The 27,287-nt window shown below is 40.3% G+C and overlaps 1 protein-coding gene and 1 long non-coding RNA gene across 2 annotated transcripts in view; one reads left to right on the forward strand and one right to left on the reverse strand.

Annotated features, from left to right (window-relative positions):
• PCCA (propionyl-CoA carboxylase subunit alpha) overlaps positions 1 to 27,287 on the reverse strand; it is a 275,014-nt gene that overhangs the window by 2,996 nt on the left and 244,731 nt on the right. The window contains exons 21-22 of the mRNA XM_035318665.1: positions 13,027 to 13,167; positions 804 to 881 (exon numbers count right to left, since the gene is read on the reverse strand). Of these exons, the coding sequence (XP_035174556.1) occupies positions 804 to 881; positions 13,027 to 13,167 (219 nt within the window). The remainder of the gene's footprint in view (positions 1 to 803; positions 882 to 13,026; positions 13,168 to 27,287) is intronic.
• Positions 154 to 23,508, forward strand: LOC118162512. The gene is made up of 3 exons (XR_004748496.1): positions 154 to 280; positions 22,663 to 22,668; positions 23,497 to 23,508. It is a non-coding gene; the product is annotated as an uncharacterized LOC118162512 (long non-coding RNA).

Here is a 27,287-nt window from a genome sequence, read left to right on the forward strand (position 1 = left end):
AAGTGACTCTGCTCTCCCTTTGAAAAGGATGAACTGGGGGCCTGCGTCTAGGTGATGGCTTCAGGCTGTGCATTATAATCTGGCACAGGAATGATCTGAGGCCCTGACCTGGGGGCTGACAGTCCCCAAAACAGATGGGGTTTCTCCTTGTCATATAATCTTAACCAGTTCTCCGCTCAGAGGGCTGGTTTCGGTACATCCTGCACCGCAGGACAGTCCCAGCCCAGGGGCTGCTATGCTGATCATCTGCCCCGAAAGAGGTAAGATACCAAAATGCACAGTCAATAATCACATATCAATATTTCATGTTAAATATGAAGCCTGAGCACAGTCAATAATCAAAAAATCGCCTCTCTCTTCTTCCTGCAAGAATCCTTTCTATGCCTTGTTCTGAGTGGTTTTGTAATGTCAAATTGTTTGTCATTAATGAATTAACTGGCAGAGAGATCTCTCTTCTTCAGCTGATCTTTGGAAGTAGGGAATTTGGAAAAAAAATGGTTTGCAACGTCTTTCAATTCAACTTGGCATTGTAACATCACAGAAAACAAATCATTTAGGAGAAAAAGAGTTATATGAATTTCTGAAGCCAGTAAAACTATTTCCTGCTGTGCTATCTACAGCTCGGAACTACTTAACAGCATTCACAGCAGATGTAAATTTTAAAAATTAAAGACACCTCACTTCGAAAGACTTACAACAATCAGACTTAATTCCTTAACAACCAGAATCCTCCTTTCTTCCTTTTTAAATTCTATCCTATTTGACAAGTTGCATATGGTTTTAAGTGACCCAAGGTAGCTTACCTTGCCTGTTTTAGCAGCAATCATACTGTTCTGCATTTTCATTGCTTCAATTACACAAATCTCTTGACCTTCTGAAACCTGGTAAAATTAAAGCAGTACAAAATGAGGAGAGAGGATTTAAAATGCTCTAAGTGTGTATGATTCTTCTGGAAAATAAAGGGATTATTTCATTAAATGCTAAAAAGACTTTCATGGCACAAGTCAAGTCAGCCAGCTATGTACAGTCCCGATACAAACCACAGTTGCCTTTGACAAACTGGAAACAAAACAAGGGAAAAAGGAATCACCTGCTTACAAACATCACCCTAAACAAACCTGAAAGGCTCCTCTCCCACCCCATCTACTCGGCTCCAACTTTTACAGTTCACATTTCACATCCACCACGGCTCGACATCAATTAAATCCAGACCGAGATTTAATTTGCGCAGCTTTGGCTGCGGACCCTTTGCTTTGCTTCCCTGGCGCAGATCCCACGGATGCTAACCCTGATTCGGAAGCCAAAGTTTCTTGGCACCGGTCCTGGGGAGCACGGGCGGGGAGCTCCGACAGCACCCAGCAGGCTGATGCCGAGCAGCAAGCCGCACCTCTGCACTCCTCGGTGCCCAGGGGGCGGCCGACGGCTTCGGACCGAGCGAAGGGAGCGGGCCTGTGAGGAAACACCCAACCTCGTCCACAGGGGAGGGAGCAGGGAGGCAAAATGATAATTTTCCTCACAACAAGTGATAGATCTTAAAGGGAAACACTCGAGTTTACTCTTTCTGCCCTCTGTTAAGGCACGTGCAAGCTCAGGGTGAGGTGCTGCACGCTCCTCGTGGCCTCCGCACGGGTGCTCCCTCCAAGGCCTCTCACCCCGCAGCACTGGAAACCAGCCCCCCAGGGCTTCACCATGGCCCAGGGGCCTGCCTACGGATGAGGGAAAAGCACATGATTCAGCATTTATCCTTCGTGTAACCCAGTGATCACCCAGATGTGTCACAAAAATGTGTCACTTGGCATATTCCAGTATTTAGGACGGATATAGATGTGCTTCTCTGAGGTGGCTTCTCTGAGTGCCCACGGCAAGTCTTTCCCTGAGGCTCTTCTGTGGACATGGAGATCTGCCTTTCTGTCATTATGTAGGCAAAAATGGGAAACTTTCACTCTAATGTCAACATTTCACTGAAGAGGGTAACTCGAGCCCTGCGCAGATCTGGTCTTTGCGTTGCCGTGTGCGCTGTACTGACCGACTGAAGGAAGCGTGCCGGAGAAGAAACGCCAAGCCACATCCACCAGGGAGGGATCACAGAGACAAAACGACAGTTTTCACCACAGAACGTATTTGTTTATATATATGTATGTTCTTAGAGATAAATATGTATGTAAATATATGTAAAACGCATAATATATATTGAAGGACAAGTGTGTGCCACTGCAGGGGAATATACTAACAAATAGGTGTTAATCAGAGATCAAATGCACACTGCACAAAATACATTCTAAAAATTTAAATAAAATTGTATCTCCAAAGCTTGTTCCAGCCCTACTCTTGGCTAATGTTAACCGTACATTTCAAGCAGAGACTTAATTGGTCAGAACTTTTTTTTTTAAATGATCTAATTTCAAAAAAGTGCTGATGTCTGCCTATGGGTTCTGAACAAGGCAGAACGACAGACATTATATTAAAAAATGGTTACAGCTATTTCTCCAACAGCATTATGAGGGGCTTTTTGGAGTCAATAGGGAACATGTTTGCTCTGGGAACACTGCGCGATGACCGGATACAGAAGAATAACCAACACCCAACACCTCAACCGCAGAAATGCCATCCTGAGCTTCAGGTGAGCATTTAAGTCATTAGCAGTGTCAAATTCGTGAATAGTGTCAAAGACTTGCACTTTGTCCCCAGTTATTTCCCCGCCTTTTGTCTCTCTCCTTCCACACCTGCTGCCCTGTCTGGGGCCTTTCTCCAGCAGCTCCTTCTTTCCTTCCTGCTTTTCCTCTTCCTCTCCCTGTCTCACTGCTCAGCTTCTCTTCCATCTGCTCTGAACTTTCCAGACATTTCTAAGGTTAAGAGGAAGCTATGAATATCCACTTCTGTTTTTGTTTGTTTGTTTTTTAAAAAAGTGCAAAAATCTGTTAATAAATGTCTAAACAAAGTCATGAAAATGTATTTACTCAAGAAGTACAGAGTTGTTTCTGTAGATCTTAAGTACAGCAGTAAAATGCCTGCGTAAGACTTATGGAGATGTCCATAAATTTGAATTCCTCAGTTTCCCACCTTTCTCAAAAATAAAATTTTTGTGTATTTTGTCTATACCTGCTGGGTTGATGGCAAAGGAATCAGTGTACGGGTAGAAAAATAATCCACCCAACCAACAAAATATATAGGCCAAGTAACAAGTTAACATCCCGCAGTCTTACTAATTTGGAGGGAAGGAGGCACTTTCAGTACGTGCCACGTGTTAAAATGCTGTGTCAGTACTTCTGATGATGTGCAATTTGTTCAAAATTACCTTGGTGAAAGTGTCACTTAAGCACAGAAGTTTAATTACTGTTCTTATGTTAGACCTTTACAGCCCCACTCATTGTGTTGCAAAGCAACAAATCCTAAAATTAGGCACTTGTATCTGTCTCCTCTCTTTTTCAGTCTTTTGGGCATTGTCCAATTTCTTTCATGACATAATTGCACATATCCTTTTGCCTGTTATTTAGCCTGCGAATGAAAACCACAGTGATGTCTACGATTTCTTGTTTTCCAACTTATCCAAGGATTTATCTGGACTATTTTTTCTGCTGTATCGTCTTTGTATGACTTCTTTCTTTCAGTGGATTGTAAACAAGTGTAAACCACCATCTTTATACTTCAATTTATAGAGGTCTCATTGATGACCCAAATCTGTCAAAATTGGCAAATAGAAAATAAACAAAGAATGTGATTGATTGGAGCCAGGTAAAATAGATGGGCTCTTTTTCTTAAAAAAAAATAAAAATAAAAATAAATTCCACTCTATGTCTCTCAGTTTTGCCACGGACAAATCTACCTTCACATTGCTCGCAATATCAAAATAAAGGAGCGATTAGCTGTTAGCCCCGTACTCTCTAGTTTAGTAGTTTACTTCTGCACAGCTCTTTTCAAAGTACCTGCTCAGTTTTTGTTCTCCACAGAGTGAAAAGGAGAAAGAAAAAAAAAAGAAAGAAAAAAGGAAAATAAAATCATTGAAGAGGAGAAGGATACCTAACATCTTGATGTCGCTAACAATTCAGACGTGAATTTGGCAACAGTCAATAGCACTGTTTGAATAACCCAGGGACTTAAAGATTCCGGGAGGAACTTAAAGGCAGGAGGAACTTAGAGAGTGACCGCGCTTACAATCTGGCCTCTCTAAAATGCAGAGAGGCAAAAAAAGGCAGCACGCATCTGAGGGCAGCGCTGGCGAGGGATCTCTGTGAACACAGTCCACGTTTCTCAGACTCCGGTGCGTCGCCTGATGAAGACTTAATGATTGTGACAGGACGTCTTCGGTGCCAGGCGTACAAAATGGTCACAAGCCCCACAAGTCTTTCTGATAAACCCAGTCGGCGCTGATGCACTTCCCCGCTCCCCGTCTAATTGGTGTAAAGTTTGTGGGCCTGAGTCCCCTATCTTTTATCCAGCTTGCCGCGTCCTCTCCTTTGACACGGGGTCAGGGTTCACATTCGCATCCGATTATCAAAGTGGCACTCATTAACCGGCAGCCTGCCTCGCACCAAAACGAGTTCGCTGGAAGGGGAGCTCGGCCCATTTACTCAGCAGATTTTAGCATTTTAAGGAGGCCTGAGTGTCACACAGTGTTGCGACGTTTTGAGGAGTTTCAGACATCTCCAGCTGATGATTAATTGTGAGTGATGGGAAATAAAATCCAGTAAAGCCAGCTGCTTGCCATGGTCGGCAAAATTACTATAATGGATATAGGCTGCCAATTTTCCAGTTTTACTGGCAAGTCTTCCAAGTGTAATTAAGGGAAGTTATAAATGATATGGAAATCTATCAAGTCCCATTTATTTTCAGAGGACTCTTTCCCCTGAGACTTTTATCTTCAAGCTTATAGTTTGCTTTGTTGTGCTAATGATTTAAACCACTTCGTATTTCTGATTAAAGCCCCCAATATCCTTCGTAAGAAGTTAGATCCACTTTATTCACAGGGATTTAAAGAAACAGAAACCTTTTTAAAGTTGTGTTTGTTAACTGCGCCGAGCCCTTGCTTCCTCTGTGGAGGCACAACCGAGTGTCCTCCATCTTAGGCACCTCGCTACCATCTGGGTTTCTGGTTGGGACAAACCCTGACGATTTGGAAAGATCTGGCAGGGGGAGGGAAGGAAGGAGAAGAGAGAATTAAAAAACACAACAAAAAATCCACCGTCAACAAAAGCCCAACTTCCCCCCAGATCCTAAAGCCTCCAAAAACAAAGATCGTAGGCGCTGCCTTAGACACCAGACATTTAGCACAGGGTGGTGTTGCTCACTAATGTTGTTTGATTTGGAATAAAAGCATGAAAATGATGTGCAAAGGCCTAAAATTGGAGATGTAAAGGATGACTGCACAGTATTCCATTTCTCAATTTCATCCTTCAGAGCCACAAAATGGGGGTGATACAGTTACTGGATGAGATTTACAGTAACAGCTGTGGTCTTCCCACACAAGGGAGGACCTTCTAATGGGCTAAGGTCTGTTTTGAACAGACGGGGAGTAGCAAAACAAGGTTCCCTATTAAGGGTGTGCGGTAATATTCCTGATAAAGAAAGCGAGTAGTGGGAGTCAGATTGCTTTAAGAGACCTAAATCTCCTTTCGCTGCTGAAAAAATAGAGCTATTTTAGAAAGTGCTAACTGCTAAATAAATGAAAGACGTGTAAATGTAAGGGTTTGGTTTTTCGTTAATCTCCTCGCCACGAACTGTAAAGAATGCATAGGAACCAGTGCCAGGGGCATATGGCTTTCTCCTGTGCTGAACATTCATACAAAAGACAGGTTCATCAGTCATTGGAGTATCTGGATAAAAAATTAGCTCCTGATGGATGGTATTTAGAGCTTACCTGCTGCTAGTACATTACCAGAGAAACACAGGTTTTGAAACCCACATGACATTAGAAACTGCAGACCATGAAATACCCCACGTGCGGGTGCTCTCCTAATGTACGCCAGGTTATACAAAATAAGAAATAAGCTATTTAAACCCTCTGCCTAAAATTGGGCCCGCTGCAAGGAACCCTGGGTCAGCCCTACACAGGCCAATTAATGCACAGCATCTGCTGTATAGAAGCCGTGCATGAAGCACTTCCGAATGATTTCAGCAATTAAAAGAAAACTGTTTCCTGCCTGTTCTGACAGCAACTGTTTCAATGCAAGAGTGAGCACCAAATCATTGTGTGCAGCTGAAAAAAATAAGTCTTTTTTTTTTTTTGGTCTTGTGAAAAGGGGGTGGGAGGGATGAAGATTTCTTATGGAATCGGATCGCTCTTTTGTTGTCCGACATTCTGTGTTTTTCTGCCAAATTAGACAGAAGGCTCCGAGGGTTTACGGGGCCCTCTACAGTATCACCTTCTGGTGCACTGTGGCTCCCTAAAAAGATGGATCAATATCAACCCTGCTGATTTGCCTACAAAAGTGGAAATCCCTCAATTACATTTTTAAGTCCATTATATTTGGAACACAGGTGCTCCGGATGTGTAACATTTTAAAGCTCTCAGATCTGAAGAAGAAAATAATAATAATAATAATAATAAAAAGACTACAGCCTTAAGCAAAACAGATCTTAGATTAGCTTAAAAGCAAAGTGAGAATTGGGTTTTATTGATATCTCCTTTCTCAGCTTTGGGGAGACACCAGAAATTAGCCCTTGTGATTTCCATTTTGCTGAGACTTGTGTCTCTGTAGAGTCTTCTGAGTAAGGAGGGACAATGCGAGACCATGCCCCACGAAATCCAGCTGCCCTGTCTCGCAGGCTTCTGCAAAATAATCACAAAACTCATTTATGTTTGTGCAAAACCACTGAGCAGTAATTAAGCATGCATCCACTTTCTAAAACCCTTATGAAAATACTCCGTGTTGTGTGTTTATTTGTTGTTTAAACTTGGTCCGTGCACTGGTATCATTGCCTTTCCAGATTTTTTTTCTCTCTGACTTGTTGGCATTCTGGCAGCAAGCATCTAACATGAAAACAAATTGAGAGGGATTTGATGAGCAGCAATTGAAATTCCTTAACATTGTCCATTGCCATGCAAAATAATTAGCGCAGGCTTTCCCTTCTTTCCAAATTAACTTTGAAACAGGAGCTACAGGGTTGAAAATACAATTAGCGGCAATTAATGCACGTGACAAATCATTATCAAACTTTTTATTATTATTATTTTTTTTTGCCACACTCCTTTAAAGACTGAACCCGAAGATAGCACATCCCAAATTTTGTGACCTCTGATTAACCCGAGGTCAGCGATGTCCCCCTGACAGCAACAAGCACTGGTCATTGCACTCCCACTTATCCCAAACACACTTCCCCAGCTGCTGCTGGGATCCCAGAGCACCAGGGGAAACGCTGCGGAGGCAGAGCGCTTCTGTGGGTGATTCTTGTGCGAGCCGGCCCAAGTCAAAGCACACTTTGTATCACTGAAACCTTCATTGGTCAGCTTTTTCAGCAATGGCTAAAAAGTTGCTTATCAACCAAAAAGGCAAAGAAAATAAATAAATAAATAAATAAAAACAAAAATAATAATAAAAAAAAACAACTGTGATTTCTTTTCAAAAGAGAGAAAAGGAAGAAACTCTAGTTTCCTTTTTTTTCCTAGGTAGAAACTCTAATAATATTGACTATTTGTGCTTCTGCGTAAGAACAGGATTTCATTCTTAATTATACTGCACTCAAACACAAATCTTAGAGTTCAAACAGAAATCTTACACTGCACAAAGATATAGAAGAAAAATCTATTCGTAAAATATAAAAATTACATTAATGTTATAAGTAATTACTATAGTATTTCTTTTACTGCAACCAAAACATAATTATAACTTGAAGTCTTGAGTTAAAAGAATGATGAAATATTTGAATGCTTTCATTCTTGGTATTTCAAAACTGTGAAAATGGTTTAATCTGTTTACCAATAGATTTTGTGTGTACGTGTTTGTTTTTTTCCCTACAAAAATACACAAATAAACCATTATTTAACACACAATTATACAAATTACACAGGTCCCTGGGCACACTTGGTCAAGTTCACAAACTCCATTTAACAGAAAAATGCAGTTAATATTTGCAGTGGGATCGCTGAAGAACAGGAGGGATGAAGGGAGGCAAGGGAAAGAAAAAGGAAAAACACAGCAACAAAAGAAAAAAAATGTTCACACGTAACAGAAAATCATATTTCATTTTAAGAACACCTTGCTAAATTATTGATAGCGTGTTTGTCTTTATCAAATGTAAAACTTATTTAAATCAATTTTTACTGTTTTGCCTGGCTGTTATTTCTCTGTTAAAAATCCCAACCACTTTAATTACGGGTATAAGGTAAGAAAGAGGGATTTTATTTAGTTTTTAAGGTCTGAAGGACAAATATGACTTAAAAAAACACACACCTGGCTGACGGCGACAAGCAACTTTACAACTCCACCTTTTCTTTCCCAAGAATGAACAATGCGGTGAGAAACAGAAATTAGGAAGCTGTTTTGTTTTGTCTTGTTTTTCAGTAGTGAGCGTTTCAACAGTAGAGGTCAAGTGAAACACATCTTTTCCCATAGCAAGAAACTTTCCTAGGCTTGGGAAGTGGAAAATTCTGGAGAAGGCATTTTTTACTATTTTTCTCAAGAATAACAAGAGAAATTGAACCAACTAACATGCAACTTAACTGGAAAAGGAGTTGAATGCAGTTTAAAACATCTTCCTCGGTTGCATTTAAAATGTGGAATCACTGACAGGAATTTACTGTGTTCAGTAAATTATACAGGTAAAAAAATCAGCCTTCAAGATAGCTAATTTTGAAATTTCTGACTCAATCAGCATATCCATTTATTAGCTGATATCTGGGTAGCAAGAAAGCACCCCATGCAGTATCAATAGCTATGGCTACACCAGCATCAATTCAAAATCATAAGACATTTTATTAAATGGATGAAAGTCCATTTAGAAAAGTGGTTTGAGTAGAGATAACTTCCCAAACACCGGTTAATTGCTGGCAGGAAGAAAGGAAATTTAGAAATTTGGGTCAGAATAATGAATTGCCCTCTTTTTTCAGCTGTAGTGCTGCAAAGATTAAATAATATTGGGAGGTTTATCTAGAGGTGCTTTCCTTTTACATGTATATTTAGAGGAAGAAAAAAAAATCATTAAAGTGCTTCCAGCACCGGTGTTAGCTTATTGACCAACGCTTGGCTTAGTATTGCCACCTGTTCCGCCTAATTCAATTGCAAAAGGAAAACAACAAACAGAAACATGCAGCTAAAAGAAAAGCATCTTTGCGTTTCTGACAGATACAGAACTGAATAAGCAAACTGTCATCATCAGTTAAAATTTAGTAAAGACTGCCAGGCTTTCAGGACAGCTAAAATCTCTTTTTGTGGCTGCATACAGTTCAGGCTACTCGACCCAGAATCTGTTGTGGGAACACTTTATGTGGCTTTCTTCATCTGGGCTATGACAACATTGCTCTACCTGTTCAAAGAGTAGGACCCCGGGCTTGTCCTGTTCTTGCACTCCCAGTGCACAGAAGCCAAAAGGCACAAAAATCGCGGAGAAATACGTGCAAGTGTCTGCCTACCCCTGCCCTCTAAGTGAAGGAGAGAATTTGTGCAGCTGTAGCAGTTTTTAATGGTGCTTTTGTGGTAGTTGTGGTGAGATTCAAACCGGGTGCAGTGCCATCTCCACACTCTGGCACAAAACTCTTGTTGAGACAGTGAGCTAGCAGGGCTGGCTTGCGGTGGCGTTGGTGTCAGCAGAAACAGAGCGAGTCCCTCATCCAGACTCTCGAAGCACAGCTCTTTCTCTTGCCCTTAGCACCGTGGGGAACCAAAAAATGACTCTCCCAAACTTAATTTCATCCCAATGCATACTCATCTCTAACAATCTAGTTGAAAAATGAACACCCAAACACCCCCTCAAATGGATATTTCCTATCTAACACAACTGTGCTGTCACGAAGAATGTAAGCTAAATTTAAATCTTCTTTCCCTAAATAATATTAACCTTCTTTCTATTCAGCCAGATTTCAAATTGTTTTGTTGTTTGTGTTGCTTTATGCTTCTGAGTGGCTTCATTGTATTTCCAGGAATAATTGAGTGACAACTAATTACAGTCTTCTGATCACATGAAGGAAAATAAAGAAAGTAGAAAGTAACTAAAAAGCTAAAAAATTGGCAGCGTCACAAGTTCTGCTTCTCTCTGAATGACAAAAAGCACTTCCCCACTGTGTTACTAAGATCTATAGATCATCTTACAGACAAAAGAAAATAAATTCCTTGCATATGCAATATCTTTTGGCAAAACCGAATTGAAAAGTGCCTATCAGACCAGCTGGAGAGAGGATGCTCACACAGGCTTCTATCGGGCTTCATCGGCCCCAAGTATTTTTCACCAACAGCAGCCAAAAGAGAACATTATACATGAAGGAAAAACAATGATGCATCGGGCAAGGAAAACTAACAGAGAGATCAGCGTCGCCTTCTCCTTTGGCTAAGGACACAGGGAGAGGGACTAACAAACACCATATGCTTTACCTGGCTGGGTGTGATGCCCTATAGCTGAGCTGCAGGCACCGAGCAAGAGTTTGCAAACGCAGCTATTCAGACAAAGGCGATACATCCCTCGCGAGTTGCTGCCTCCCTACTGCAAAGTTTCCTCTGAAGGAGGTAACACAGCCTAGTTGCCCGTGCTGCTGGCCGCCCTGGAATCGCAGGGACCAAGCTGTACCTCTGCTGCCCGCACAGCGTAGGAGAAAACAGCCTCAGATAGCTACGAACCAGGCAGCCTCTAACACCTGAGTGGGGAAAAAAGGACAAACTACCTCACTCTGCTGTTCTTCAGCTGTGCTGTTTTCCACACAGGCTGCAAAATCTGAACTGCCAAGCACTGCTGCAAACGTAGAGCTTGCTCTATAGAACCGAAGCCACTTAAATTCCCATTTCTCCAGCAGATTAAAGAAATCAGACTTTTTGTTTCCCAAGCAGTGCAACAAAAGGAGCTGTATTTATCGGGGAGCTACAGTTCCCTGCCCATCACGCCTTGAACAGCTGTAGTGAGTGAGCTGGTTTCTGACGGGCAGCCAAGACGTGTAATCTGAATCACACCATCCCACTGCTTTTTCAGCGCAGATAGCTGATACTACCCTCATCTCCCTCACTTGCTTTTTTTTTTTCAACGCTTTGACACTAGTCCTGAAAAGGAAGGATTTAAGTTAAACCCTTTTCAATAACGCCAATGTGTTTTAGCAATTAAAGCCAAACAATTAGCATTGACAAGCTCAGGTCAGCACAACGTAGATTACGTTGTTCGAACGCACCGCCACTCGATGCCTCCAGCAAAAGCTGCACGATAGCAAAACAGAAAAAAAATCTCCACACATTATTTGACAACTTATGCTCCGATGCACTGCACCACTTGTGGATTTGTGGGGGGAGATTCATTTATTTATTTACTTTAAATCCCTTTGGCTCTGGCCTCCTTCTCCACTGCTTCTATTCCTTCAAGACAGTAAGAAATATTCTTCAAGGCACACACAAGAAAGCTGTAACACACAGCAGAATTAACTTCTCAAAAAATATTAAAAAATAATAAAAAAGACTCAGAATCCTTCCCTTCAAAATTCTTCACACAAAAAAAGTATTTGCTTAAGGTCTCCTTCAGTCAGTCACTCTTACTGCCTATGCAGCAATCACACATTTCTCACTCCATGCAATGCCTTAGTGACTGATTTTAATTGAATACTGATGTTTTCAAAGGTATAAATGGTGTGTGTGTGCATGTGTGTATCACAAAACCAGAAAACTAAGTGTGATCTAAAGGAATTTATCTCTTGCTAATATTTACTTAGCTGTGCTTAGTAATGTTTTCCCAGAAATCTCTTTATTTTGTTAATATGAACATTTGCACCTACAAATTTAAGTATTAACACATTGACTCCTTTCTCCTTGTGAATAGACAGAAACATCCATATATTCTAAATACAACAGTGGCATCACAGAAACATGTAAACATACAAATCACTTTACCAGCACAACTGATGACCGTCACATAGTAAGTCCAGTGCTAATTTTGGACTTGAGATCTTTATCCCATTCTTAAATCTTCTATCAAGAAAACCTAGATTTCGTTGCTGTAAATTGTGATGCTGCCATAAATTACAAACTCTGCAACTAAATCCTTCTATTTCTTTCTAAGTGCCACACGCACATTTATTACAACATTTAATCAGCAACAGTACTGAGTACTTTAAAATTAATCTGCACAACCTGAGAGATCCACTTAAGGGCCCTAACGTTTGATACACAATAACGTTTAATAACATTTGAAGAACATTTGAAAGAAATAACATTTGATTACAATGTGGTAGAATTTCATAAAAATCTGATTTCAAGAAAGTCTTTACATGCAACTCTAAAACACAATATTTGTTTGTTTCCAGCTCGACACCAGGTAAGAAGCCCTGGAAATACCCAGAACAGCACTGGCGTGTTCTGTTGCCCTTCTGTATGCCAAGTTTATCCCTTATGCAGGACAAGAGAATTCCCATAAGAGAATAGGAAATGCCAGCATTGAATTCTCAGTTCATAAACGACATGTGTCTTGTGAAATGCTATTAAAAAAAAAGTTAATATCTCCCCTATGTCCCTTGTGTTTACTTATACTTTCATTACTTCACGGCAGAAAACCAACAACCCCGTTTCCATCACTACCAACATATATTTACTTATATATATTTATACACACACACATTTTTTCCCCTTGTCAAGGTACTTCTGACACAAAACCAAGCAATTGGTTGAGTTTCAACTGTGGACTTGTAACCAGACAAACACATTCCCTTTAAACCCACTTTAATCTGAATGGTGCTACCTTACTGTTTTTTACAATTGAAATGAAAAGCAGCACACATCCTTCAGCGCGCTTTACTCTACAGGTGAGGTTAAAAAAAAAACAAACGTGACCTGTAGTTTCAGTTGCACCAAGGAGAAATTTGTGTGGAATAGATAATGAAAATGCAGACAGATAGATCACATTTCTTACCATGTCCCCGGGCTTGACAGAAACTGCCACCACTGCTCCAGGCATGGGAGATCTCAAAATGCTGGAGGTGTCCTCTGCTGCTTTCTCTGGCATGTACTTGCTCAGCTCTGCTGCAACCTTCGTCAGTATTTGCAATTTGTACTAAAGAATAGGAAGAGGAATGTTTTAGCATACTGCACATTTGGTGAATTCCAGCAAATAATCTGCACTATTTTATGTTTTTCTATAATACATCTGTTATCTATTCTTTGCTGGACTGCCTAAAAATCACTGTTTGAAATCCTTATTCAGTTTCATTTTCAGGATGTAGGAAAAAAAATATGTTGACCCTAAACTGCAGCAATGAGCACATAAAAGGAACTAATCGAATACAGTAAAGAAATGTCAGATTCATTTCAAAACTGGGAAATTAGAGAGGGGAAATACAAATTTAAAAAATATATATATATATCCTTATGCCTACTGCAAATTATTTTTAGTGGATAAAGAATACTGAGGTATTGGAAATTCATTCCCATCCGTGTGCCGAATTAGAAACTGACCTTTTGGGAAAGTCTGACACATTTTCAATGACACGATTAATTTATTACTCATACTTTTTTAAACATTTATTTTGATCACATTTAATGTTTGAAGATAATAACTTGTTTCGATTTTGCAATTTGAACATAGTAAACAATTTCATTTCCGTTTTCCATACAGAAGCAGAACGATGGAATATTTTTTGTTGTATTGAATATATTTTAACTGCAATAAAAACTGTTCAGCAGCTGTTATGTACCTTAAGGAAAAAAAAAAAGATAATGTTTTCTCTATTATGTTTACGACGATTAAAAATGGAAAAGAGTATGGTGAACCTCAAGTGCATAAGAGCATCGGTTGAAACAAAACCTTTTGGAAAACATCTACATGCATACACTAATTTGAGCTCCGGGCTTTTAGTTTTTAAAAACTTGCAATCCCTTTGACAATTCATTGCATTTAGACAGATGGCCTTCAAATTCGTCCCAGGTCGCTTGCAAATGAATGCAAAAATCCAGTAGATGGCAGCAGGTCTCTGCGTGAAGCTCCTTCCTCCCCATGGCCAACGGAGTGAAGACCAGCACCACACTTCATCAATAATTTAAACAAAGGTTTTAATAATAAGCATCGGATGAAGTGCATTTACAATTCAAATGTGTATTTTGCTGATGGAAAGTTCAACACCTTGCTTTGAACAGTATGTTTTCTTCCAAAACAATTAGCTATTGTTTTATTAGCAATAAAACGTCTTTACTTTTCATTTCTGCACAGACAGAAAAAATCCGATCCCCTTATGGCGAAGGTAAAGGGGGACTCTACCTTCTGCTCCTCTAGGGAGGAGAACAAGGTATTTAGGAATACATGCAAAAGGTAATTAACTCGGCAATGACATCTTTAAAAAGCAGCTTTCAAAGCCAAATTAAAACGAGGTAACGGAGGATCACCATCCTCCACAAATGGCGCTTGCACACGCAGATTATGTGCGAAGAACGGGGTAGCCGTTCGGTTAGAAATATTGCTTCTCATCAGAAGTACACGGAAATAAATGATCGAATGAACCAAACCTCCCCTCCACACCCCGGGTAAATGTAATAAAAGGCCACGACAATATTTCCCGAAGCTGCAAGTGGCACCCAAAGATTTCCAAACCCCTTCCCGAACGCGTGCCTTGGTCACAACCGCGGTGGCACACGCACACCAGCACCACTCTGTATGCAAAAACCTGCTCTAACTCCAAGCCTCCTGCAGGCATCGTCGTGGCAATTAGGACGACTCTGGCACTCACGTTCTCAAAACCAAAACACAGTTAGCTATCTCTGCGCACAAGGAACGCCGTTCGATGCAGCGGGCTCCTTGCGGTCTCCTTTTCTGGAAGCGAAGTGTGCGCACACTTGCATGTGTGCTGTGGGGAGAGGGGAGGCGATGCCTATAGGAGATTTGATGACAGAAGTTGCAAATAGAATTGCAGCAGTGTGACAAGTCAAATAATAACATCTTGTGCATGTTTCTTCGCTCCTGAGTGTCTGTTTTGCAATCAAGACATACAAGTGTCTGCCAGTTTCTGAAGGATATGATCCTTAAGTGAAATTACTGTGCAAATAAAAGCTTTTTACTCCTATTAAAATTCGTCTGAGTCATAAGTGGCAAGGAAAAAAAGCTTGCAGAGTGTATTCTGCTGTCAATCTAATAAACATTCTGTGCAGAGGGACTATTTATCAAAGATAAATTGTACTTAAAAGTCCTTCATTAAATCTATGGGGGGGAATATAATTACACCAAATTGCACAGTTTCAGTATCTGTGGTTAGTGTCTTCTTTGTACTCAGAGTTTGAAAATAAATAAATAAATAAATAAAAGAAACAACAAGGAAGAAAACAGAAATAAGTTAGATTTGTGGACTGTATTGTTGCCTCTTGCAAGAGACTATTTTGATATGATTTCAAAGGATTAGGTTTAGATGCCATTTAGTTTTTTTCTGCCACTTACAGAGAGAGAGGATCAACACTTCTGAGCTGTCCAATTTCAAAATTTAAACTTCAAGTGAAAGCTATACCTTCTGCATTCATCTGAGTTACGGCATTTCACAGGGAGTGAAACACATAATTCCCGATGCACTCACAGCTTACAGCAGTGGGGAAAAACCATGTTCCTCAGTGTGCTGCACTTTAAAGCTCAGTTCTCCACAGCAAGTTAAAATATCCCAACCAAACATTGTTTTTACTATCTTTATAATTTTCGTATCTTTTAGATTCCTTTCTCTGCAGGACTCCTGCTTTGCTTGGAGTGAGATGTAAGAGCCAGTACACTCAAAGCTTTAAAACGCAGGTCTTTGTTATTGATGAGCTGTTCCTTTTCCTTTTGTATTTGTTTATTGTTCTTTAGTCTGTTTGGGGGATAAGCAAGTTACTATAATCAAAAAGTAAAAAATAACAACAGTAAACTTCTCGGGGAAGGGCCTTTTTTGGCACAGTTGGTTCACAAATGACCTTTCAGAATATAAAAAGACAAAGCAGCAAAGAAAGGTTCCTTCTTTAAGATTACCTTTGATGTATTTCTGCTGCCGCCTGGACCCCACTAAACACCCACATAAGCATCCCTTTGTAAAGCTGTTTCTCATCTCTGGGGGATGAGGTTTGCAGAGGAGGAGCAGGGGGGCCGCTCACCTCGCAGGGAAGCTGCCCGTGGCTTGGGGAGACCCACAAGGCTCTGGGGAAGCCAAATCAGTGCCTGCCAGTGCCACTAAAACAAAGATGATTAAGAATATATGTTTTTTAGTTTTTAAAGGTTGATTAACACTGCTGTTATGCCTTTGATTTAGCACTGTACATATGAAGTAGAAGTTTTTATACAAATGTAGTGTGGATGGCATTCATTTTTTTTTTTCCTTTTACCCGAGGAGGAGGTGATGGGAGAAATCAGGGGCGTAAATTGAGGAAGGCTGTAAAGTTTGGGTTATAAATAGAGACCAGAAGGTTTTCACTGGCCTAAAACAGAAGAAACATCTGTTGGAGTCATAAATAGATTGCGGCGGACTCCCGGCGCAAAGAAAGCTGCTAGCCATCAGACCTGCACTGAGGAGTGGTTGTCACCAGCCACTGCTCCGCTCCGCAGGGCTTCGGAGCCTAATTCTTCCAGCCAAAGCAAAGTTAATAGAGAAGTACCTGAAAGGAACCACACAGCTTTTGATGGTGCAGAAAACAGGTGTTTCTTTTCCACAAGACTGCTGGAGTCCACACTCAGTTGACAAAAATTACAGGAGGAAAAGGGGATGTTACTTAATAGTTTTCTTAGCGTAACAGTATCCTAACTCTCCTGCTAAATGAAATGGATGTTTTTGTAATGCCAAACTACCTCTTATAACCAAACCTCTGTGACAAAAACAGAAGGGAGAAAGAAAGGTGTAATAACAGCAGTGCAAAGGATTAGGTGGGGGGAAAAGAGAAAGCGACACATTGAAAATTATACCTTGGGTTTTGTAAGTTTTTTGTTTGTTTTTGTTTCATAGATATATACAGTACTGATCTCCCAAGTCAGCAGACAAGAAGCAGACCGGCTGCTACTAAATAGGTGGCCACAGCACACCCGAACCCCATCTTTACTTAAAAACAAGTTCTGTACCTTGAACAGATACGGTTCCCTTACTGGCTACAACTGCATACTGCATACCTTGAGTATAATGGTCAAGACTGCACTCTGTTACAACTCACATTAGTTTATTAAATATGATCTTCCCTGTACACCTGAAACTCATGTCCCCAGAAGCTGTAAATGTTCAAACTCCATTGGAGATTTTATAGAGCAATCTAATGTATCAATACTCACGACATTGTTTGGACTGCCGACCAGATGTGGATTTTCAGAGCACTTTACCTTAAGGTTCAACCATGTTTTTCAAATGTCTGTCATTCTTGTGGTCAAAAGAGTGAAAATCCTACGTAGCTAAGGTTTCAGTAAAGAAACTGTTGTGCATCTTAATTACTTTTGCTAACCTTACAGTGTCATTTTTTGGAATCAACAAAATTTATTAACTGTGGTCGTGTAATTTCCCTTTAACTTGCCTAATCAGCATCCTATCTCAAGTCACGTAACTGTTGTCGCCTGCAGTTTGACCATCCCAGATTCACGAGTAATACGTTATTTATTCAGCATTCACTCGTGGCAATAAGAAGCAATGTTGCCGAGCTGAATACAAGGAGCACACTGCCTTTTGTATGCAGCATTACCCATTTAGACACAGTGACCGCCCGTGGCCTCGCTGAGATTTCCACCAGGGCATCTGAACAGGAAAATGATGTACTTATTCCATAGTGCTTCGGGGTGTCTGGCACCACCCACCCTCTTTTAGAGGGCAGGATTTCCTTCTCCAGATGAAGGAGCTACATGGCACTTTGCACATCTCAGAGTTTTTGTGTGTGTTTATTATTTTTTTTTTCCGAGCTCCGAGCCCTGGAGCCGATTGCCACATGGGGGTGGCGAGGACTGGCCCCAACAGCTGCACAAAAAAAGCGGCACCTTCAGTCTAATGGAGCCAAAAGTAATGATAATAATAATAATAATAATAATAATAATAATAATAATAATAATAATAATAATAATAATGAAGCCACACACACAAAGCAGCCACAAAAAATCAAGAGCCTTTAGCAGCGGCAATAGGGGAGGGCCCAGCGCCGGGCCTAGAGGATCCAAGGCCGGGCCTGGAGGGCCGAGGGCCGGGCCCCGAAGGCCGGACCGGGGCTGTATGATTTAATACCCCGCCAAACCGAGGATTTTCCCTTGCAAGCCTCCTGCCAGCCCATCTCCGGCTGTATTTACGCCGGCGCCCGGCCGTGTTTACAACGCGGCTGTAATTAGAAGGGATGCAACAGGCAGCCACAGGGCTCGGGCTTCCATTTTGCCACCGCGCCGGGTCCAGCGCGATCCCGCTTCACGGAGTCATGCTAAACGACAAAAGCGCTATTTTCTGCAGGCTCGGCGCTCAGACAGCACTTCATTTGCAGCTATCTATAATTAGATTAATGGTGTAGTGCTGTACAAAGCAGGCCCACTTCACATCAGATAGCATATGAATTAGGACAAACACTTATTTCAATTCCAGGCAGAGAAAGCAGTGACTGGGGTATTTAGCATACCCTTTATGGTGGAATGAGATGTTAATTGTGTACCATTACCTCTAAACTGCTTGCTTGTTGTATAAATCACTGTGCTAATTGATGCAGAGATAGAAACGTAGCCACAGGCAAGAAAGCAACGGAATGAGAGCTGAAGATGGTGGATAAAGGATTATCGAGTAAAACCATATGGAGATGAGGTTCCTTTGAAACCTGCCCACAAGCAGTGCCACTGTGAACTACGGGGGGAAAGTGCTGGAGAGATGTGCTCGGAAAATGTATGGATTTCACCATCGCCGCTTAAGAAGAGAGCCGCAGTAACGAGTCCGAGGCAGAGAGCAAAAAGTGCAGGAGAACTGCGTGCAAAGAACCTCGAAACATGCCTCCAAACGACAAGGAACAAGCAGAACGTGCCTTGGGAACAGTCGCCCCACCATCCAGGTTCTGGGGGCCTGAGTTAATAAATCACACTCGCAAACTGCCCAGAGCAGATGGTCCCCTGACCCAGATGGTCCCCTGACCCAGCTGCAGGCTAGAAGTGCTGGTGGTCTAAACAGAAAACGTTTCTGTTGAGAGCGAGAGAATTCAAGTGGCTATTGGTAAGTTAAACGTCCTAATTAGGAAGGCAGAAGGGAAGCAGCTTTACACACCTGTAGTAATAACTACACATATTCTAGTCTGTGCCCATACAGAGACAAGAAAATCCCTGAAAAATCCCCTCCCATACACTGTGCAAGCAACGGGGTGAATCTCTCAGAAGCAACACGTAGCTCTGTCTGCAACAGGACTAACAAAAGTACAGGACTAAATGTCACAGACTGTTTTTGTCATCTCTAAAAAAGCATTACAGCCATTCATAACTGCATTGCCCTCTGTGAATTCTCTCAAATAAATGGTGACTTTGACCAAATCTTCTGCCCACACATGTCCCTACCGTACATACAGAGTTGCGGCTTCCTCCTCTGGTCACACGCGATGGATTGGGCCACCAAGCTTTAAGGACCATCCCCCTGTTATCTTTGGCTGAAGTCTATCAACTGAGTCAATGTGACTGGGAACCCAGGACACAAACGCACACAGGACATACAGCATGCCTGCCTGAGCCTTGGTTTCTTGGCAAAGGTAACTAGAAACAGCACTACACAAGGAAGATGATCTACAGTGACATCTTGAGCATCCCATTCAAGGAGGACAAGCCAACTGGGTGACGTGCTCACCACTGAGCCCTGCTTCTTCCTCTACAGACACACAAATCTGTTTGGCAGATGGGTCACTTTATCCCACAACATGCTATTCTGTAACACCACTGCACTATAAATCATCTTATGCCTCACATCTGCTCCTAGATTATTATATAAACTGTATTCTTATGCCTCTTGTTCAGAATACTTCATAAAAACTTGTTCAGAAAACTTAAGACTTAGCTTCATATTGTGATCACTAATAGCTTCATATTTTGATTGCTAATAAAATACCAAGACAAAATGATAGTAACCAAAATGCTATTCAATGTTCTATTCCAAGAAAACAATACTCTTTGCAACATGACACTTCAGGGTGAATGCTGCCTTTCAGTGATGTGCTTTAAGATCTTATCCCAGAAATAAAATTCCCCCAAAATACAACGTATCTTCCCCTTGAGTGTTTAATCCCTGCTGTTCTTCAGTGTACAATATTGCCTTAGCTTAAAAGAGCAAAGAGAATGCATTGTATCTATCAGGATCTCACTGTCCTAAGGTTAATTAAAAAGAACGATATCTTGGATTTTCCAAACTTAGTGGAGTTTAAAGTGTCATAGGAATGTTTGTCCACTTCAGTTCCCAATGAAATACACATAACAACTATATATGTATACGTGTGTCCATGTATATAAGGGAGGATTTGAGGGTGGACAGTTACCAGCTACAAACAAAGCAGTACTAATGTACAAATTACTGCTTGCTGCAATATCAACTGAATAGCAGAAGAGAATCAGTTATCGGTTGACAAAGTGCTTCAATTACTTTTAGAGGAACCTTTAAATTTCCAATACAATAAACCAAACAGGAGCAAACAGTGTGATGTTAAAGACAGCATTCACTGTTCAGAAATTATGCTGGAGTTCAACAGTTTAGATTTTGGTCTGACATAAAGCTGGTGGATTATCCTCTTTTGTCACTGAAGTTTACAAGTTTAAGGAAACATTAGCCATATCTGGCCAGCCGAAGGGACCTATGAAATAGAAACAAATGGCAGTAGGAAAAAAAAAAAAAAAAAAAAACGAAAAAAAAAAAACACCTCTATGTTGACTACTTTGAAATAACACCTCCCAAGTGTGCGCCTAGTTGACATAAATGGAAACGCACGGAGGGAAAGAGCTGTGAAGCTGTGTAACAGTCCTGTTCCTAATCATTAATCACTTTTTTTAGACCGTTTAAACTAGCCCATTAGAGCCTGCAGCAAAATGCCAACACTCCCATCACTTGCATGTCAGCAGCGCTGGTGTTAACAGGAGAAAATATATGGTTTCTATGACTGTGCCCCAGTTCTACAGCATTTGCTACCTTTAATTGAAAAAGGCAGTTAAACACAAGGTAAATCATTCAGTTAGCTAAGCTGTTTAATAACACATAATTGATAATGTCAATATGTTACAGTGACATAATGCATCACTTTCATCACTCTTATGGCTTCAAATACGGTCAACTTATACTTAAAACATTCGCTTAATATCTGCTATTTAATGAAAAGCCCAGTGAGAACTGCCTCGAGCACCATGTGTGGAACATACGTACAACACACAACGCTGCCTCGACTGATCTGCTGTTCAGTTAGAAATAGGTTCCTGACGTGACACTTACAATTTTGTGAGAATGGTTTAGTTATAGCATTAGCAAGTTGGGTTTTGACTCAGAACACTGCAAACTCCTTTAGGAATAATACAGATTTCTCTGATAAAAATATATTGAAAAATGGTATGCAATTTCTGTGCAAGAATAAGCAACTGCTTTTTCTGAAATGTTCTGACTACTTGCTTTCTGAAACGAGTCCCCATCCTACAGGGTTTTGCTGAACTTTTCATATGTAACCAGGCCCACAGTAGCCACCCGGACTTGTTGTTAGTGTAAGACAAAGCACATGCCTAAGTGCTTACAAAATCAAACCCACTAAATATGCAATGTATTCTGGAGTAGAACAAAATATATCTGATCAGCTGTGTACAGACCGTGGTTAAACATGACCAACCCCATTAAACAGCACAGTAGTTCTTAACATACATTAATTAAAAACTCCTGATTTGATTTTTGTGAGTATTTTAAATAAGCAAGAACACTTGACCTGTTTATTCTATAACAATAAAATGTAACCACTGATGAGTACCATGCAATTCTCTTCTCATTGTGTAGCAGAGAACAGCAGTTGGTTGCAAAATGGGAGTTCTTTTTCCAAACAAACAAACAAACAAAGCAATCAACTTTTAATGACCACTGCTACAGGATGTATGCAGCAGTGGACAACTACAAACATTAGCTGCAGAGAAGCAGCAGCAGGCAAGATAAAGTGTGCTGATGCTTTGAACCTCCTTTACCTACATGCAACTATAACATTTGCTCACTCTGAGATTTCAAATGTATCATGGACAAAATGGCTCAGAGGGCTCAGTATTCTGAAATAAAATTGGAGTGCTTCACTGGTAACCACTTGTCCTCCTCCTGTTCTTAGCTGTAGTTAGTGGTAACCTGACCTTTAACACTGAGCCTACAAACATCTTTCAGAGAGAAGTTTGGTTCCAAGTTTCCAAGTGAGGAGAAAAGCTAATAGCTAATAACAGCTAATAATGATTGCAATGAACTGCAATGGCCACAGGTGACTACAAAGCTGCCTGTATATCTTGCTTAATTTGTTAGAGTAATGCAGTTTCACAACAATAAAAAGTAAGTCCATTGTGACTACGCTCGCAAAGGTAGCCTGTAGAGCTTGGTTAAGCTAAGCCTGGTATGTTTAAGCCTTGATTTAACTAGAGGTCTGAGTGACTAAGGTAACAACTTACAAAATGGAAAAAAAAAAAAAAAAAAAAAAAAAAAGATAGAGATGCTCAAAACCATAGTACCAGTTATATAGCAACCCAACACCTGTAGTATGCTTACTATTTGTCGGCATGGTTTATTTTGGTTAATTACAAGATCATAAGTTACTCAGTAAGTTGAGTAAGAAAGTACTTTTTCAGAAGTATCATCTGATTTGGGACACAACACATCCCTCTCTAGGAAAAGAAAACATATAGCAGAATTGGTCTACAAAAATGCCAAGAAAATGCTGCTTAATTCCTAGACACCATGTTTTCCCCCTCTGGGTGGCCACGGAATAATAAACGTTTGACTCCTCATCTCTTCGAGCTCAGCACTACTTTTTTTGGCATTTGCTTGAATGGAAGAAAGTGCCGAGCACAGAGTCCTTTCTTTCACTGTGAGAATATCTGTGCCATAAAGAATATTTAGATAGGCCTCAAATTGCACAGACAGCTAAAATGCTTTTTGTCTATATATTTTATACAGGGAGAGTTACAGAGCAAACTACATTCTTTTACGGTTTACAAAGTTTTCTAGTGGTTGGGCAAGCGCTGGTTAGAGCTTGGTCTGTTAATTTGCCTTGGAGTGCTTCCAAATACTACTTGGTAAACCACAGCATCTTTCTGTTTTGTTTTGTACAGCAGGTAGCACAATGAGATCTACAACTGGAGAAAAACATGCGTAGGAAGCCAGGGCCCTTTTATAGCAGTTTGATTCAGTTTAAAAAGCCCTCTGGATTGAAGTACAGTAATTCAGGTAAATTAACATATGAACCTGGGAAAGCCCAGATGCATTTTCAGGCTGTTGCAAACTCAAAATTCAAAGCAGGAGCCTTTAGCCAGTCATGAGGGGAAGTAGACAGAAAAGTGACTACATTTATAAGAACTCAAAGCATCAAAGACAGTGCAGCTTTACATAAACTGTGTGATAATCTCTGCTGTACCTCTTTCTGCCAGACAAACTGCATGGCAATTAAACAGCCCAGCAATTGATTCAGGAGTTTTAGTAGCATTGCTGCTCACGTTCAAGACAGAATGGGCTTTAAATCTGGGATCTGTTTTTGTCCTGGACTGTTCTTGTCAATAGACCCACTGATTTCATGGTCTCACCCAAGAGACTTCACTGAGAACTTTCAGCTCTGTAGGAACTGAGTTGCTGCACCGCCTACTAACATGGACAAGTTTGCCTGGAAAACATGTCTGAAAAATTAGTCCCTCATCCCTACCATCTTCTGCAGGATGGGGCTCTTTTTTACATTACAGACTACTGCTTTTGTAATTCAGGCCTTACACGACAATCTTAATATCTAATGGCTAGATCCAATAAAAGACTTATCCAAAGCAAGACACTTAGGAAGAATCGAAGCACCTAAATCCAAAACGGCAATATAAACCCCTGATCATCCATCACTTAACACTGAAGGTGCTTATAACTAGCCTCCTTTCTGGATCAAAATACATTTTTAGAGTTCTGCTGCTGCACCAACTCAGCACCAAGTGATCAGCCACCTCCTTCCGTAAGCCCAGATATAACCATGAAATCAGGAAAGTAGGGTCCAGTTCTGCTCCAGGGACCATTTTGTCTTTAAACTGACATTGCATATCATACATAAAATATTGCAAAGCAGACAGAAAGAAAAGCAGAAAATCAAATGGATGCTAAAACTGAAAAAGAAAAAAAAAACTCAAAGGCTAGCCTCTTATTTTCAACTTTAAGCTCTTGTGTACTTAAATATATTCCTTAAGTATTATGATGAATTGAAGTACCTATTTCAAAAACAGGTTTATAACTATTTCACTCACACAAATACAAAGTTAAAAATTGCCAAATATTCCTTCAGCAACTTATGACATAGCTACCTTAGCCCAAAGTCATAACATTCATGTAAGAGGCTCAGGTAAAAGTGAGTCCTGGGAGTCATTTACCATTAAACAGCAACATTATTCAGTGGATTTGGGACTGGGGATGACGCGATGAACATTACCATATCCAGTTACATTTGACAGGACAGCAGAATGCAATCATGCAAATGGAGATAAGACAAAAACACCCCATTTAACAACTCTTGCTAAAAGCATTACGGAACTTCATGTTAAGTGACTAAGGAACTAAGATAGATCTGCAGTATTTTGTCCACTCTAAACATGCATTTGGAAAACTCCACCTTTCACTTTTCTTTTAGAAAGCATTCCCACACAACCTTCTGTATTATTGGACACAACCTTGAAATGAACTTTAATGTACTTCATGCTGCAAATTTCTGAGTGTTTTTAAAATGTTTACTTACAACAACATACATTTTGGGGAGATAAAAAAAAGTTGTAAACATAAATGCCTTTGTACAAGAGACTTTTCAATTCTTACAACCCACTGAGCCTGCCTCTAAACTACAACACTTTCTGCCAAGCATTTCACATTAAATTATGGAGTTTTCTCAAGGGCTAAATTACCCTTAGCCCCCCAAAAGTTATTAGTGTGTGAGTTCTGGCCATTATTTCTCAATTGAGTTAACCTCTGTCCTCGGGGCAACATTTTGCAGTTTCTGGTTAAAGTGACTCACTATTTTTATTTTTTTTAAATCAGACTAAGTTTCTCTGAGTAATAAATTTAGAGCATGGTGTATATTGTTCTCAGTACTTTTATTTCTGATCCCAACTTGATTTTTCACATAATAATTAAAGAATGGTATGAGACTGTTTCAGACGATCATCATGAAAACAGTAGAGAAAGAAACCTAGGAATACTTCTTTAAATTCAAATGAAACTCAAAGACAATGAACTTTGAATAAATATTTAATCAGTCCTACACTTCACCTTACCAAACAATCATTTTTATGCCATGCTAAATATGTTTGTAATTACCATTGTAAGATTTCTGCTGGAGATGCATTTTATACGTTTTATCTTATTGCATATCAAAACTTTGTTTCTCATGCTAGCATTTTATTCCATGTAATCCAACAACCTACAGTACATTTGGACTATTACACTCGTAGCTGCTACTGTTTTAGGCCCAAGAGCTGTTTTCCAGGTTCACCAGGCAAATTTCTCTGCTGGTTTAAAAAGTGAAATACAAATTGTAGCACACTTCACCAGATAACTTGTTCGAGTTTCTTTAACTATGGTTCTTAGCTTCAAAAGACAAAAACACTGTTCACAAGAAACTTTAACTCATGCTCGAGTTTATTGTTAATCATACAGTGAATTCCTCAGCTCCACAAGAAGCAGTATGCTATAGACAAGCGGTGATCCACTGGCCACAAGGTGAAACCCAATCAACTGAAGAGAATGTTAGCTCCAATAACGCAGTAGGTTAACACATCCATAGCTATGGATCTATGTTCAACATACTAGTTAATCACCCTTGGCATAAAAAGCAATCTGAGTAAGTCTGTGTATCAGTCATTACATAAACTTGTTATGCGAAGAGGAAAACAAACTAGTAACAACAAAGAATGCCGCTGAGAAATACAAATTCCTGAGCATTATTGGGCAGGGTAAAATGATGATGAAGAGGAGGAAAAGTTTCTAAGACTAGAAATAACTAGTACTGATTTTATCCAACACAATACCCTCACTACTCAGTATAATGGAAGAAAGAGACCTGCAGGCTATCCTGATGCTTTAAAGCTTCCCGGCTGGTCTTTCAAATTTGCAAAGAAATGGAACTGAAAATGTTTCACTGTGGGATAAGAAAAAAGTTGAACACATCAGTCTTATAACACTGATTACAAATAAAATTTTAAAGTGAAACAAACTGCAAGCAATATTTTTTTATTCCCCTTTTCCTTTTTTTTTTAAAACTTAAATGTCTATAAAATGGCTGAAATCTGGCTGACAAGGCAACCCTGCTGTGTGCAGTAAAGACAGACTTTCATCAGTAGGTAATTAAAACTACACCACACGTGAATAAGTAGGGTAGATGTACCAAAAGGACCACTAAGTTTTGCCACTGTCCCACACTAAGACTTGACAATTACAATACACTGCAGGGACACAGCAGATTAAAATCCCATCATGTGGAAGTCAGTAAATAACCCCTACCTCCATCTTCTTAGGCAAAGACGCTCCTAACAGCGAGGGGAGCTGCAAAAAGCAAGCATCTCTACCTTTTACAGCTATGATTTTTGATGACTATGACCACAGCAGCTAGGCTTTGGGCTGAACTCAGTGTTGCCCACATATGCTAGGTGCCTTCTAAAGACTTCTCTCAGGAGACTTGAGATGAGTCTGAGTACTTTGTTTCAGCAGCACAATGAGGACAAGTAAAGATTGGATATCTAGTTCCCCAGACCAGGGTCACGGAGAAGATGAAGGTGCCATAAGTTAGACAGCTATGAAGCCTATTTTATTTTAGGTGTCCTGAGGACACGTCAGAGGTTGCTGGACATTAAGCTTCCTGGATCACTGTCATTGACCCAGACACTTAAAGTACAATTGAATCTTGCAGTAGTTGCCAAAATAGACACTCGAGCCCCTCTGGACATTTTGGTCTGATGCCTAAGGACATCTGAATGTATGATACTAAACTATTGTTGTCAAAAAAGGTTATAATCATACCACAGTTAACATCAATTTC

This window comes from Oxyura jamaicensis, chromosome 1 (genome assembly GCF_011077185.1).
Source record: "Oxyura jamaicensis isolate SHBP4307 breed ruddy duck chromosome 1, BPBGC_Ojam_1.0, whole genome shotgun sequence".
In the NCBI taxonomy this organism is placed as follows: domain Eukaryota; kingdom Metazoa; phylum Chordata; class Aves; order Anseriformes; family Anatidae; genus Oxyura; species Oxyura jamaicensis.